This window comes from Chelonoidis abingdonii, chromosome 16, assembly GCF_003597395.2.
Source record: "Chelonoidis abingdonii isolate Lonesome George chromosome 16, CheloAbing_2.0, whole genome shotgun sequence".
In the NCBI taxonomy this organism is placed as follows: Eukaryota; Metazoa; Chordata; order Testudines; family Testudinidae; genus Chelonoidis; species Chelonoidis abingdonii.
Window position 1 is genome coordinate 6,089,356 of NC_133784.1, and position 15,099 is coordinate 6,104,454.

Here is a 15,099-nt window from a genome sequence, read left to right on the forward strand (position 1 = left end):
TTTGTGGCTTCACCCCTGCTGCGGCCACTGGAGCTGGGGCTTTCAGTTCCCCCACAGCTCCCAAGGGGACTACATTCCTCCCCCTACCTAGCCCGGCTCCCTGGTTATTTTTAGTAAAGTCATGGACAAGTCACTGGTGCCGTGAATTTTTGTTTATTCCCCGTGACCTGTTCGTGAGTTTTACTAAAAATAACCATGTTAAAAACTTAGCCTTACTTGTGGACTATGCTTTAGACCATTTATGTAGTCCACCAGGCTATAGCATTTTTCTTTGTATTTGAGAACATTCTAAGCTTTTGTTAGAGGTGTACTTTTATTGTAAAAAATTATTTAATTTTCTGATTGTTAACCCATGGTACCCAAGAGAAGTGTCCATTTGGCTTCAAGAGACAGTGCAGCTGCATCAGCAAGACTTCTGCTGCTTGCTGTTATGCTCAATGCTGTTCTTCGTTAGCGTTTAAATTTGAGAATTGTTTGTAGAATGCTTTGAATATTTAAAGTGCTATATAAGTGCTGAGTATTTTATTTGTATTTATCATTTATATTCAGTAGTTTGTGCTCTTCTTTATCATGAGTTAATGAGATTATCTTGAGCCACTCTACCTTGGAAGGCACATGACAGTATCTGTGCCTTTAAAGTCACAGGGTGCAGTGATGTGTGACTGCAGTGTATGTTCTGTGTCTTCTCTCCTTATCTGGAAACGTTAATTGGTCCAGCTATAAGCTATACCACATGTTGTGGGCACTCTATCTGCATGTAATCCACCTCGTGTGAAATTTCCCCAGGCAGTTTTAATGTTTTTGAAGAGTTCTGCATCCTCCCATGTATACCTTAAGGGGATGTGTCAAAACATTGGCTGCCAGTGTCTGGGTCTGAGATCTAGGCTTCAAGTACCTTGCCTCTTTTTACTCTCTTTAGACCTGTCTTGCACATCCTTCAACAGGCCTTAATAAAACCTTGAGGAAAAGGAAAATCTCACCTTAGGTGAAAAGAGCGTTTATACGTTCCCTGTGTTACAGTGTAAGCCTCATGAATCTATCTTGTCTGTTGCCTGTATATTATGTACCTAAAATCTTAGGTACAACTCAGCCCAAGATAAACTCTTGTTGTGCCCTGCCCTTAACAGGAAAACTTCCATGAAGGGCTAGTATAACGTACAGAAATACATTAAATATTTACATAAATCTTTCAGAAGTTTAAGACTGTTATACCAGTATAAGATTATGAAATGTGATTGTATAGTGAACTAATCTTCACAGAGAGTAAGATGTTATTATTTATTTAGGGTTAGATTGTGGCTTGCTATATGCATCACAGAATCATAGAATATCAGGGTTGGAAGGGACCTCAGGAGGTCATCTAGTCCAACCCCCTGCTCAAAGCAGGACCAATCCCCAACTAAATCATCCCAGCCAGGGCTTTGTCAAGCCCCAGGGCTTTGTCAAGCCGGGCCTTTAAAAAACCCGCTAAGAAGGAAATTTTAATTGATAATTTGAAATCGCTAAGTCCGGGAAGAACCTGAATTATCAATGGATTTTCACATCATAAAAGTGCTCTTTTTGTTTGGTTATATGTTGTTATAACTTCAATACATATTCTTCACAACTCAGAGATGGATGTAGGTTTCATTTTTAGAAGGTACACACTATACATTTTTAAAGTGATTTATTTTAAAAACTTTTCAGATTAGTTTTACAGTTATATCAGAAAATGAATGATTGGTTATTTCATTTACCAAAGGGAATTGAAGCAGATATTTATGAAGTCATTGGGAGGTGAACTATCTCCAGTTCAACAGGTTAATCATTAATATTTGGAGGATTTTCTTGCCATGTTGTATTAGGAGGAGAACATCACCAGACAGACACTTAAATTGTTTTATTTAACTAAAACAACAACATTATGTATTGTGGATTTTTTTCCTCAACAGCAACCTTATAATATTTTAATAAAACAAGCATATGAATTTTTGAATTTAGTTAAACATTCAAGTTTTTTAAAATCAGGTTTGTTTTGTTAAAATTGTTTTTAATTAAAATAGTTACATGAACTATTAAAAAAAATTTAAATCGATGATTTCAGCCAGGTCAACATGAGAAACTTAAAACATTGGTTTCTGCAGCTAACTCAGTTGTCTTTGCCTTCATTTCCCTGTTTGTTCATAATCGGGAAAAGAAAAACAAGCTTTCCTGCTTTTTCAGGTCCCAAACGATTTCTCAGTTTGGAATGAATTGTCCAAAGGAAGAAAATATTCTTTCTATACCAGCAGAAGAAGCTACTGCTGTTAAAAGTGAGATTATCACTTCAACAGTCTCTGAATCCAAGTGCTTAAATGATTTCCACCAGGTCACTGATGTGACTTTCTTTAAAACATCATCAGCAAACATAAGTTTCTTGAATGGTTCACCCTTGGCTCTGAAGTTTATTATAGTTGGCATTATGGAGGGGTGGTTGCTGGATGTCCATGTCATAGCCAACTTCTCTTCTTCAGAAGTTAAGATTTGACCCTGGTATGGAGTATTGAGAATATTTTCAAGAAAATGAGCTGGAGATAGTGCTTGTCCCGTTAGTTATTTTAATGCTTGTAATTTAACTCATTGCATATTTCTTTTTTTAACGTCTCACTTAGTTCCTTCCAAATTTCAACAGCATCAGCAATAAAACAGCTCTTTCCATGCATTTTGTTCAAGGCCACAGAAACAGGCTTCAGGGTGCTCAGCATGTGTTCAGCATTTCTCTTAAGCCCAATGTTGAGAACTTTGCCTGTGACAGTGCCATCTATTTTTTCACATTTTTGTTCACAAACTGTCATCATCAGATTAGGCCAGTTCTTGATATAGTGCTCAAAACAGTCCACTACTGAGTTCCATTGCACGTCTTGTGGGAGAGTTAGCTTGGTTCCTCCCACTTTTTCAGAGCAGCTGCTGCAAAGTGATTGTTATAGAAGTATTTTGCAATTTCAACATTAGTCTTTATTTCTGGAACACTGAAGTCTTTGACTAGGAGGTGCATCAGATAAGCACTGCAACCGTATGCTATTAGCTTGGGACTCTCTTCTAAATAATTTTTTCTCATCTTGGATACATTTGCATACTGGACGTTTGAATTTTTTTCACAATTTGTTTTAGCTTTTACTGCTACTTCTTGTAAGTATTCTGCTGCATGTGCATTTCCTGATGTATCAGTTGTTTCTGTAAGGAAGACATTCCCTTCTTCTGTTGTCACACAAGCACATACAACAGGATCATTGTGGACATTGCTCCACTCATCAAGACTCAGGTAAACAATTTCACCCTCTAGACCTTTTGCACATTTGTCAATTTCTATTTCATACACTTTATCCAGCAATTTGCCTGTGACACCTGCTCTGTTGGGTGGACTGTATCCTGGTCTTAATGACTGAACCATGTTAATGAAGTGTGGGTTCTCAATCATACGGAAAGGAGAATTCGTTGCATAAACAAACCAGGCAATTCTTTTCATCAATTGCCTCTTTTTGTAATATGCTGGTTCTTATCACAAACTTATGTTGTTTCTGGATGATGGAGATTTTTTTTCTTTTTGCTACAGGTGATGTACTGTGGCTATGTGACATACATGCTGTGACTGAAACTCTATCATTGGCAGATAACTCTGAAACTATAGAAAATGATGATGATCTTGAAGGTGGATAGTCTTCAGAATTCTGTATGTTGAGGATGGATTCTCATAAACAAAATAAGTCAATGCAGTTATTTAATTATTAGTATTACCATACTGCTCATTTCGTGTTACTTATTGCATTCACTGACACTCAGTACAACTTTAAAGGTGAAATTGTAAAAGGAAGATCTGCCTATTTCAGCTGTTTATTTTTTCTCACAACTTAATCTAAAATGATAGTACCATAGAGTAACAACTATATTTTTTGCTCAAACATGAGAATTCAAGAATAGTCCAGAAGGAAGACGCGCAATCCTTAAGAAAGAAGTATGAAATAAAAAAGTTTACCAACCTGAAGATCCTGCATGTTCAGACATGTTCCTTTCATCATCTTCAAGCAGCTTCCTTCTGGGAAAGAACGCTTCTCATGATGTTATTTCATTCGGGCAACCAGGCCTTGCATTTCTTTGTTGCACTGTTTGCATTTTGCACGCATTACTGTCTTACATAGTAGAGGAACTTCATTAAAATATTCCCAAACTGGGTCTCTTTTATGGCCTATTGCCATTATAGGTTTTCCCTTCTAGTGAGAGAACGGCATAGTAGATCTCAAATCAATTAAGGCTACACTCAGAAAGACCTCAAGACTTATGGAATATGCTGCTCAAACAGTTTCACTTTTGTTTCTACTGCCTGTCCCTCTCTTCTCACATTTATCCCCAGACTTCTTCTCCTTGTCCAGATCTATTCCAGCCCCCAACGATCTTCTATTCAATGAACTTTTTGAAACTTTGCATTTTTAGAGAAGGAAAGGGATTGACTCTGTGTACACAAATGTGCAAAGGGACAATAGGTGTGAGGTCTGTTATTTCTCACCTCTATATATTATTTATTTATTTTAAAACATTTTTGCTGTTAACAAGCATGTTACTTCTGGAGACACAAATCCACAGTTTGAAAACTGCAAAATTAAGCATCTCTGATGGTATCTTCTAGGCCAGGAGTTCTCAGACTTTTGTACTGGTGACCCCTTTCACACAGCAAGCCTCTGAGTGTGACCTCCTTGTACATTTAAAAACACTTTTTCATATATTTAACACCACTATAAATGCTGGAGGCAAGGCAAGGTTTGGCGTGGAGGCTGACAGCTCGCGATCCCCCATGAAATAACCTCACGGCCCCTTGAGGGGTCCCGACCCCCAGTTTGAGAACCCATGTTCTAGACTGAGCACTGAGTCCCATTGAGTAGATAGAAAGATTAACCTGAATAATCGATACAGAAGCCTCTGGAACCCCATAAGATTGGATCCCTAATCCATGAACTATTGGAACTCGTTTGCAAAACTTTTCTTAAACATGACATGAATATATTGTCTCAGACTATAGAACTAGAATTTATAATCCCTATTCCATGATGAGATATCTTTTGCGCTATAATGTATCTTAATTCAAACTATCTTTAGATAGGTTTTTTCCTCAAAAAGCATTTTATCAAAAAAATCCTATTTAAATTTTTTAAAAAATCATTTATTTATTTAATCAGTGATTTTTATCCACCCTGCTTCAAGTCCACATTCTGGTATTTTACAGACAAATAAAATGGCAGGTTCTTGCCCCATGAATCTTTTATTGTTAATACAAAAGATGATAAAAAAAGGCAGTGGGAGAGGAAAACTTGCAACAGTCTATCCATTGGAATATGCAGCACATAATATTACCCCCCTCTCCCCAGGAGTACTTGTTCTGTGGCCAAATTAAACACAAGGATGTGTCTGCGAGCTGGTGTAGCAGGACTGCTTAGTTTCTCTAATGCAGTAGTTGTGGATCTGCTGCCTGTCCACAAAGCATGATTAATCTAAAACAGTAATAATATTTTAAAATGTATCTGTATTGAACTAGTCCCCAAACCCTAGACAGAACTGGAGCTTTGTTGTGATATGCCCTGTACAAACACTAGTGTTTTTTAATGTAAATAAATAAAATGTATTCCTGATTTTCCCCATATCACATGCCTTATTAGTTGCTTAGCACCTATTTGAAAAACAGTGTTTAGTTTTTATTCAGCACCTTTCGTATTGAACTCATGCTGTGGTGACTGGTAGGAAGGGGTGGAAAGGATTCCTAGAACTTCGCTTGGCTTTTTAGATGGAATCCCTTCGGAGTCTGTGGCTGGGAGAAATAAGGCCCCACTCATGGGGATATTTATTGGGTACCACTGTGCTTTTGGGGAAGTTACTCTGTTAGAGGGCTTTCCCTTAACCCTCTCCCCTGGTTCTTGTCATGCAGACAGAACGCAGAAGACTAGAAGTCTGAAGTGCAAACAGTGCAATGTTTATTGGAGTTAGTTTCCAAACAAGCATATTCCAAAGCCCTTCACAACAGTCGGGCTTATCTCTATACGCAGTGTCCCTTTCCCGGCTCCGACACCGCGGAGCGTTTACCCCGCGTCCCCCTTCCCGGCTGTGACGCCGCAGAGCGTTTACCCCGCGTCCCCCTTCCCGGCTGTGACGCCGCAGAGCGTTTACCCCGCGTCCCCCTTCCTGGTTGTGACGCTGCAGAACGTTTACCCCGCGTCCCCCTCCCCGGCTCTGACGCTGCAGAGCATTTACCGCTCGTCCCCCTTCCCGGCTGTGATGCCGCAGAGCCTTGCCTGTGTCCCTGTTCCCGTTCCGCCCCCCAGGAAACATGATTCCAATTTCCCTTCCCCCCACTTCCTGTTTGACCCCAGTTTATATAGTAATATTCTCAGCTATACCTTAACCAGTAATTTTACTGAAATTTAACTAACCAATCCTAATGTAACAATTCTCTAACCATTTATATCCCACTACCTTAATTAACTTACACCTAGAAAAATTAATTATACAGCAGACAAAAACAATTAGCGAACCAGATAGATTAACAATAGAAAAGTGGGGGCCATAAAGATAAAACATACAGAAATGAGGGTTTCACAACCACTAATAAGTGATTTCTTGCCAGACAAGCTGCTATCAAACTAGGTTTTCTGTAACCATCCTCAGATCTGTTTCTTTATCTGGTGGTGATTGGCACTATCAGGACAGGATCGTTTTCTAACAGCCCAACCCCACCTTATTTCAGTGTGAGGGGTTTGGGATGTGAGGATGTGACCGTTCGCTTCCCAGCTTATGGCTGCCCCTGCTGCTTAGCCAAAGGCCTTAGCCTAAGAACAAGACCTCAGACTCTCCTAGTGAGAGAAGGCCCAGACACAGGCAGAGTGTGATTTTGATTCTTTGTTTTTATACCCTTGTAACTAGCTAAGTGATAAAAATACACCTAAGTTCTTAAAGTCTAGGCCTGTACAGGCAGGCCTGAATATCTCCAGGTAACCAGGTAAGTTACTCCACTCTTCCACTGTAAACCTGTTCTGTTTTTTGTAACAAGCTTCTGTTTAAAATTATTACTGTACATTTTCCTTCATGATTCTGGTTCTCCTTCCACCCCCACGCCCTCTCAAAGGTCCATAGGATATACTTATTGGAAAAAAAAGTTTAGGAAATATTACTTAAATCTTGTAGGAATGTTGTTATATTAAGGACCTATGTTATAAATAGCAACACTTTTTGTTGTTTAGGTATCTTAAGAATAAATTGTGTCTCCTTGAAGGAAGTATTGCATCGTTAAGAAAATCTATAGAATGAAATGTAATGTTTTGATTTCAAAGTTTTACTTGTAAAATTCTTCCTTTAAAAAAGTCTCTAATGTTTACAGACAGTCCTGGGGTCTCTGACCCCAATATTCCCCTAGTGGCCCGGGAGATCATGCAGCGAATGATCCGACAGTTTGCTGCTGAATATACCTCAAAAAATAGCTCTACTCAGGACTCCAGCCAGCCCAATAGCACAAAGAACCAAAGCCTGCTGAAAGCATCTCTGGTCGCCTCCGCTCCCTCGGCTGCCACTGCTCAGAACCCTGTGCTCAGCAAACTTCTCATGGCTGACCAAGACTCACCTCTGGACCTTACTGTCAGAAAGTCTCAGTCAGAAGCTAGTGAACAAGGTATGACTATTACCAAAAGTATCTTGCATTCAGTTCCAATATGCTGGAGGCATTTTTGGCACAAAGCAAGGAAGAATTAGAAGTGTAAACTATTAAATGAAACATAGAATGGCAAAGTTGTAGATCCCATAATGCAGTGCATAATGTAGTGACTGATTGGATGTGATGGAAGTTGCTGAAAAATTGGAGGCTATAAAAATCTATATGCATTTAATGCCAGAGGAGGAGAGGAGTTGACAAGGCTCCCAACTGTCTGTAGCAACAAGGGTACTGTTACAGGGAGAGCTATGCTATGAACGTGTGTAGAGTGTTTGTTTATGTACCTGCTGATCAGAGAGTTAGGAAGCTTTATGTGTAACGTTACCTTATTTTATTTGTTCAGAACAGTACTCCTGAATCGTGTTGGCTTGGATTAGAAGCAGTATTCTTTTGAAATGCTAGTTACTGTATGGCACGTTGCTTGGTGAATGCAGGATTTAAAAACTGGAACCCCTGAATTATACAATGGTTTCCTTGTTTATGTATTTAGCAGAAGTTTATTTTTGTACATAAAAAATCCTTTGCAGAGTACAGACTGAATATCTTCTATAGTGCAGTGCCGCAGAGCTTGTGTTAAATGGATAACCTTGCTTTCTGTCAAACTGCTTTTAAAGAACAAATTCTCCTAACAGCATTGTAGTATCTGAACATTTTGTCTCTTCATTCCTGAAACAGTATTGAATAGAGGGGATCATTGTGTCCAACGCAGAGGAGCTTTTAAGAGGACTGATATGATTCACAGTAACCCTTTGAATTTTGTGAGAATATGTTAATGAAAGATGTCTGAAATGATCGCATGAAAAATAGAGTAAGCCTGGGTACCTCATATTGGGAAAGGTTATTTTGAAAATCACTGCCTTTAAATGCACCTGCTATCAACGATTCATGTTTAAAGCCTTTAGCTATTTTTATGTACAATTAATTTTGGGTACTGCAGACATCTTTCTAATATTCATTGTGAGAGAGACATTTGTGGAGGTTTTGGTAAGAAGGTTAAAACAAAACACGTCCTGGAAACAGTGTCATGAAGAAGTACCATTAATGTCACTTACTGTAAATGATCATGTCACTTCTTAAGTTAAACATGGCAGCAAAGAGCTGCTGTAACGAAGATTGTGGTAGTGTCAGTACACTGTCACTCAGCCAACAGAAGTTTGCTCTGGGCTAAATTTGGTATAAAAATCTCAATCACGTGAATGGATCTTCTTGCAAAATTATAGAGAAATGAGTTCAACTATTCAGGTCATTACAAGGTCTGTTTTTCCTCCTAGTCCCTCTCCTAAAAGACTGTGTTACAGAGGGTTTTTGTCTTAGCTCTTTTAATTACAGAAATGCGTGCTGAAAAACAAAAGTATTTATTGATAGGTTGTCCAGAAAATGGATGAATTGTTTTTGTTGTTTTTATCTGCCAAAATATAGAAAAACTTCAAGTGAATTTATAAATGTTCATAATGCTTTTACTGTGTGCATGCATGTTGTAATTCCATAATTATTTGCAGTTATGTGATTAATCCATACAAGTATGTATTATAGTTTACATTGCTACATGACAGATAATGAATGTGGTAAAAAGCCCTGTTGTAATGATGTATTTAACAGACTCTCTTGGAGCAGTTCCAGTGGTGTCATTTTGGTATATCTTTGTTTTGAAGGCGTGTAGGGGGAAATTAGATTATTCATTGCTATCTCCCCTGTGGCTAATGAAGGGGAACACTCTGAAGGATCCCCCTCATTCTCAAAGGCTCCTCATGTCATGGTGACCATCCTGGCAGAGGGGGGTTGGATGTGGCTTCCTTTGAAGCAGTCATGCTCCATGACTACACTTAAAACATGACAGTGGTGCAGCTGCAGTGTTGTAGCACTTCAGTGTAGACGCTACTTACACCAATGGGAGGGTTCTCCTGTCATTGCTGGGAAGCCACTTCCCCAAGAGGTGGTAGCTAAGACTTCTTCCATTGACCTAGCACTGCGTACACCGGGGGATAGATCAGTATAGCTACATCTCTCGGGGGGGGGGTGGATTTTTCACACCCCTGAGAAACGCAGTTATGCTGGTGTGAATTCCCGGTGTAGACCAGCCCGTAGTATATTTGCTTGAGAAGGGAATGCTGTTTCACTATGTTAGTGTACTTCTATAAATACATTGTGTCTGGGTATTGCTGCATTTAAAACTAGAATCCTGTTTACTTACATTTGGATTATGCTACATTTCCAAGCAGAGTACATAGAACAGTGTGCTGAAAGAGGGGGGGTTGGGAAATAAAACAAAATACATATATGTCACATGGGCAGTTTGAGACAACCTGAGAACTCCCCTGCATTTTAATATGTTTCTTCATGAACATAAGAATTGATGGTACTTATTCAAGCTAGACATAGCATGGGCAAGTAGCTGTGGTAACTCTCCTCTTTGCCTTGCCCATAAACCCCGTGTTTCAAAGTTGCCAGTAATCTCAGGCATCTGGGCTTGTCTCACAAAAAGTTGTTTTTATTACAAATGGCCATAGTCTCCCATTGTTTCCAATGGGATTGAGGTCAGGCTTTCCTTCACAAAGATGGCTTCCCCATTCTCTGTGGTCTGGGAACTGGTCAGGAAACTTTTTAATGTTAGGAAATGTGTATGTGAAGTGGGGAAACCGAGAGGGAGATTGAGGTGGGAGGGACAAGAGAATATGGAGGGAGGCATGGGAGTGGAAAGGCAGAAAAATGTGATTGTAGCAGGAGACTGTTCTGGGACATGGAGCATGTGGAGGGAGAGGTTGACAGCTTCCCCACTGGGACACTTCATCATGGAGTAGGAGAGAAAGGTAAAGTTGCATTTGTAGCAGTGGAACAGGGAGCTTGCATTTCTGGGTGTTCATTTGAGATTGAATTATCCCATGCAAATTCCCCATGGGCCCGGAAATCCAGAGTCAGACCAAAAAACAAAGAATTTTTTAACTTTTATTTTGAAGCCGATATCATGATTTTTTGGGAGTCTTAGTCTTGATTTTGGAACCTTTTGTGTTTGGTGATGCTGCAGTATGCATCTGACTGTTAACGTTATCTGGTGCTCGAGTCCTTCTCCTCTCCTAGCAAAGAGAAGTCAATTCTGCCAGACTGCCAGTCTGTATAGTGACTGCCATGAGGACTAAAAGGAAGCCATCGTGTGTAAACAAATTGGGAAATGACTCCAACTCTCCAGTGATAAAAGCCAGTGTGTTAAGCCACTGTACCATCTAGTTCCCCAACATGTTTATTTGACCTAAGAGAAATCACAGCTTGCTCCTGTTTCTTTTCCTCCTCAAGTGATTCTTATGTCTCTGCAGACGGAGTGCTTGATCTGTCCACTAAGAAAAGTCCTTGTGCCGGTAGCACCTCTCTGAGCCATTCTCCAGCCAGCTCCAGTACTGCAGGGAATGGGTAAGGGAAAACAACTTACTACCATTTTTTTAAAATAATTGATTTTATTTGATTTAGCATAAATTTATACCAGTTGCTTCCTGGTAACTGCTACTGTTTAATTTTGGTTTTAACCTTTTGGAGTAACGAGTATTTTATTATGGGCCTTTTGCAAAAAAATACCTTCTTCCCACCTGCCAAATAAAAGCTTGATTGTTAACCAGGACAGGTTTAAAAAAAAATTAATTTTAGAATTCAGTACTGCTGGTTCTTTGGGCCAATTTAATATCTGAGAAAAGATTTCCCCTCACCTTCCTGTTGGCTAGCAGTGTGAGTGTAGGTGCAAACTCACTCTCCCCTGAAGCTATGAAGAATCTGCATTTTTGCAGTTTAATTTAGGGATTGGAGCTTTTAACACAACAACCTTGAAAGGGTTTTTTTTGGGGGGCGGGGAGGTTGGATAGTGAATGAAACTGAACTTTGTTAGACAAGACTTACTACATTTTTCTTTTTTTTGGTACTTTCTTCTAGCACAAATTGCTGTCACAGCACTAAAATGTTTAGCAGGTTAGAAGACATAAATTGTGGATCATTAGTTATTGTTGATACGTCTTATGGAGAGGTAACTTGTATGAGAAAGACAAGCTGGATGGGGCAATATCTTTTATTGGACAAGCTTCTGTTGGTGAAAGAGACTTGCTTTTGAGTGACACACAACTTTTCTTCAGGTCTGGGAAAGGTCCTCTGAGGAGTGGCAGCTAAATACAAAATGGAACAGATTGTTTAGCACAAGTAATTAACACACATTCTAAGAGGCCATTGAAGGTGAAGTGGCCTGTTAACACCTCTGCTGTCATAGGACAAAAAAAGTGGGGTTAGTGGGTCACAGTGTCTTTATGAAAACCATGATTTTTGGTGTCTAAAGAAGTTATGAATTTAAGCTCCCAAGCTCATCTTTTGAAGATGTATTTTAGGTTTCCTCTGAGGATGAGGACTGAGAGGTGAGTTATGGAGAGATGGTTTTGTGAAAAGTGTTTGCCCACATGTGATAGAGTGTTTCTGTTTTTTATCATTTTTCTGTGTGAGTTCATTGGAGAGCATTGTAATTGTCTGGTTTCATAACATAGTTGTTGTTGGGGGTATTGATCATAAAAGCAGTGGAGATATGTCTGCAAGTGTTTCATCTGTTGTTCTGGCAGGGTCTGGTGCTGCTTTGGAGTTGGTGTCTCCTGGTCTGTGAGGAGCTTGCTTCTGATGATGATCATTCCTTTGGTGAGGTTGGGGGCATAGCTTGAAGGCCAGAAGAGGGGATTTGGGAAAGATTTCTCTCAGGTAGTGGTCCCCATGAAGTGTGGGTTTTAATTGTTTAATGGGCTACTTTACCTTAAATGATCTCTTAGAATGTGTTAATGACTTATGCTAAACAATCTGTTCTGTCTTGTATTTAGCTGTGACACTCTGAGTACCTTTCTCAGATCTGAAGAGGAGCTGTGTATAGCTCAAAAGCTTGTCTCTTTCACCAACAGAAGTTTGTCAGTAAAAGCTATTACCTCACCCACCTGGTCTCTCTCATATCCTGAGAGCAAACAGGGCTACAACGCTGCTAGCATTAGCACAGTTTACATGAGGACACACAGAAAGTCAGTTTAAACAGCACTCTTGCAGAAATTAGTTCTAGATACCAAAAAATATTCTATCAGCAAATCTAGCTTTAAACTCCAGATTTTTCAAAATTATGGCTGTATGTGTCTAATGACCCTGTATGCTCAGATAGGAACCAGGCACTTGCACTAGGTGGTAGGCTGGGAGTCAAAGGGGGGATTCAGGGTGTTAACAATGGGATTTTGCCTCGAGAACTTGCCATGAGCAGGGAACGCTTACATAGTGGAATATAAAAACAAGTATTTTAGCCAGTTTGCCTAAAGAATACTTAATTGTTGGATTTAGCTTTATGAAAGTTACTGGATTTTTAATTACTAAAAAAAACTAGTACTGGCAGCCATCGTCGTGACTAACCATCTAAACTGTGTCATTTGATGAAGGTTGCATTTACAGTGTTTCCTCTTAAAGACTTATTACTAGGTATTAAAAGGAATAATCTCAAGTACTTGCTTGTATAGTTCCCTATTTACCATGTTAGTAGTTTTAAACTTTTTTCTAACTCTAAAAGGAATCTCTCCCAGCAACTCGTCTGTTTCAATTCAGAAAAGATTATTTCAGTCTCTGTTTTCCTATTTTGAAGGCATCAGAAGCCAATATGGCTCAGACCGCCTGCTTCCTTGTTTGTACGTCAAAGGCTAGCCAGAATACAGCATGTGGAGACTATAGGCCCCAACATCGCATGCTGTGTCCTGGTCAGAACTATTGGAATCAAGAAGAAGCATTGCATACTGACACCTATAGTTTCCTGCACGTTTGTGTTGCAAATGAGGGTGACTGCAGTCTGCATTGTTTAATGCAAATTAGCTCTGTCTCCTTAGCAAGCTGCCAATGCTTTCTTAACTTTGGGAAACATTTGAGGCATCTTCAGGGGTGGTTTACTGCTAGTTCATTGCTACAGAGCCAGTAGGGAGCACATGTTGCTTATCTGAAGGTCCATGAGAAATAGTAGCTGTATCTTCTTCAGTTCTTTGAGAGCGATGGATTTCACTCAGAATCCATGTGGACTCTTGTTACCTGATTATAATTTTTAAGGCCTGTCAGATTCTGGAGGGAGATTAGCAGTATACCTTTTAAGCACCATGTGGGTTGCAATTGTCAGCTAAAAGGGAATAAATAACATAAGAGATATTTAGAGTAAGGACAATCTAAAATGCAACGTTCCAAAAGTGTTAGTGCAGCTTTTCTATAGAATTTCCTATCCTTGAATAAGCCATTCTTGCTCTGAACCTGGATGGCTTCACACCACGTTAATATCCCAGAGCTTCCAAATGTAATTGCTTCCTCCTGACATGCTTTTGAAGTCTCTTGTTTCAACTAATATCTGTCTTGAATATGGAAAAGGTTTTAGGGTTTGTGTTTGTTTAGCTACTTTATTGTGGACCAATATAATTTAGTTTACAGTATTCTAAAAATGACCTTAAATAAGCATTCCTTGCTACAGGAACGCTCTTTGAAAAAAAAGCATTTAAAAACAAAAACAAATGTTTTGAGTTGGTATTCTAAATTAACACGTTTATATTTAAAAAACACTGATTTTCCTATCATTAACCCCTGATCTGGACTAAAATTTGTAGAGCATGAACCTGAATAACTGTTATGGAGGTAAGAAAGACCATTTCTTCTAGGCTTGATGTATATCAAACAGAGAATCAGGGACATGTATTTATGCAGCTATTTGTACACCTCTACCCCAATATAACGCAACCCGATATAACACAAATTTGGATATAACGCGGTAAAGCAATACTTAGGGGGGCGGGGCTGCGCACTCCGGCGGATCAAAGCAAGTTCGATATAACGCGGTTTCACCTATAACGCGGTAAGACTTTTTGGCTCCTGAGGACAGCATTGTATCGAGGTAGAGGTGTATTTAAAAGGAATCGGTGTGGTAAGTCTGCTGTAATGTAGGGTTTTTCTTTGTGATCTGCAATATCCCAGTTCTTACATTTAGTGTTTACTGCAAGTTAAGCAAATTCCTGGAGTCCTGCTAAGCATTTTTGCATTGAGCAGCTACTTTTGCTTGTATGTGGTGTAAGCAAACAACTTGCAAGGTTCCTCCAAGTGTAGATACTGCAGGTGGCTGTGGTTTGTGTGTGTTGAATATGTTGCATTTGATATCACTTTTGTATCACTCTTTTATTACTGTACTTGTTTAGTGGTAACGTCACAATAGTAACACAGTCGTGTAGAGATCTATGAAGACTGACTATTACTTTGTAATTTATAATTAAGGTGCTATTTTCAGACGCTTGCGCGCGAAGCCTTTTCTACTCCGAGAATTTGTGAACCCAACCAGAGACCAGGCAGCAGCTTTCATTTTTCTTTGCCCAAAAAGCTTCTCTTTTTTTGCGAAC

The 15,099-nt window shown here is 39.4% G+C and overlaps 1 protein-coding gene across 5 annotated transcripts in view; it reads left to right on the top strand.

The window, feature by feature from the left end:
• Positions 1-15,099, top strand: part of LCOR (ligand dependent nuclear receptor corepressor) — a 135,090-nt gene that overhangs the window by 69,183 nt on the left and 50,808 nt on the right. For all 5 annotated transcript variants that reach the window (XR_012657112.1, XM_075072993.1, XM_075072994.1 and 2 more), the window contains exons 6-7: positions 7,376-7,663; positions 11,011-11,104. Coding sequence is in view for 4 of the 5 variants with exons in the window: in XM_032783056.2 (XP_032638947.1) it covers positions 7,376-7,663; positions 11,011-11,104 (382 nt within the window). In the remaining variant the exon portion in view is untranslated. The remainder of the gene's footprint in view (positions 1-7,375; positions 7,664-11,010; positions 11,105-15,099) is intronic.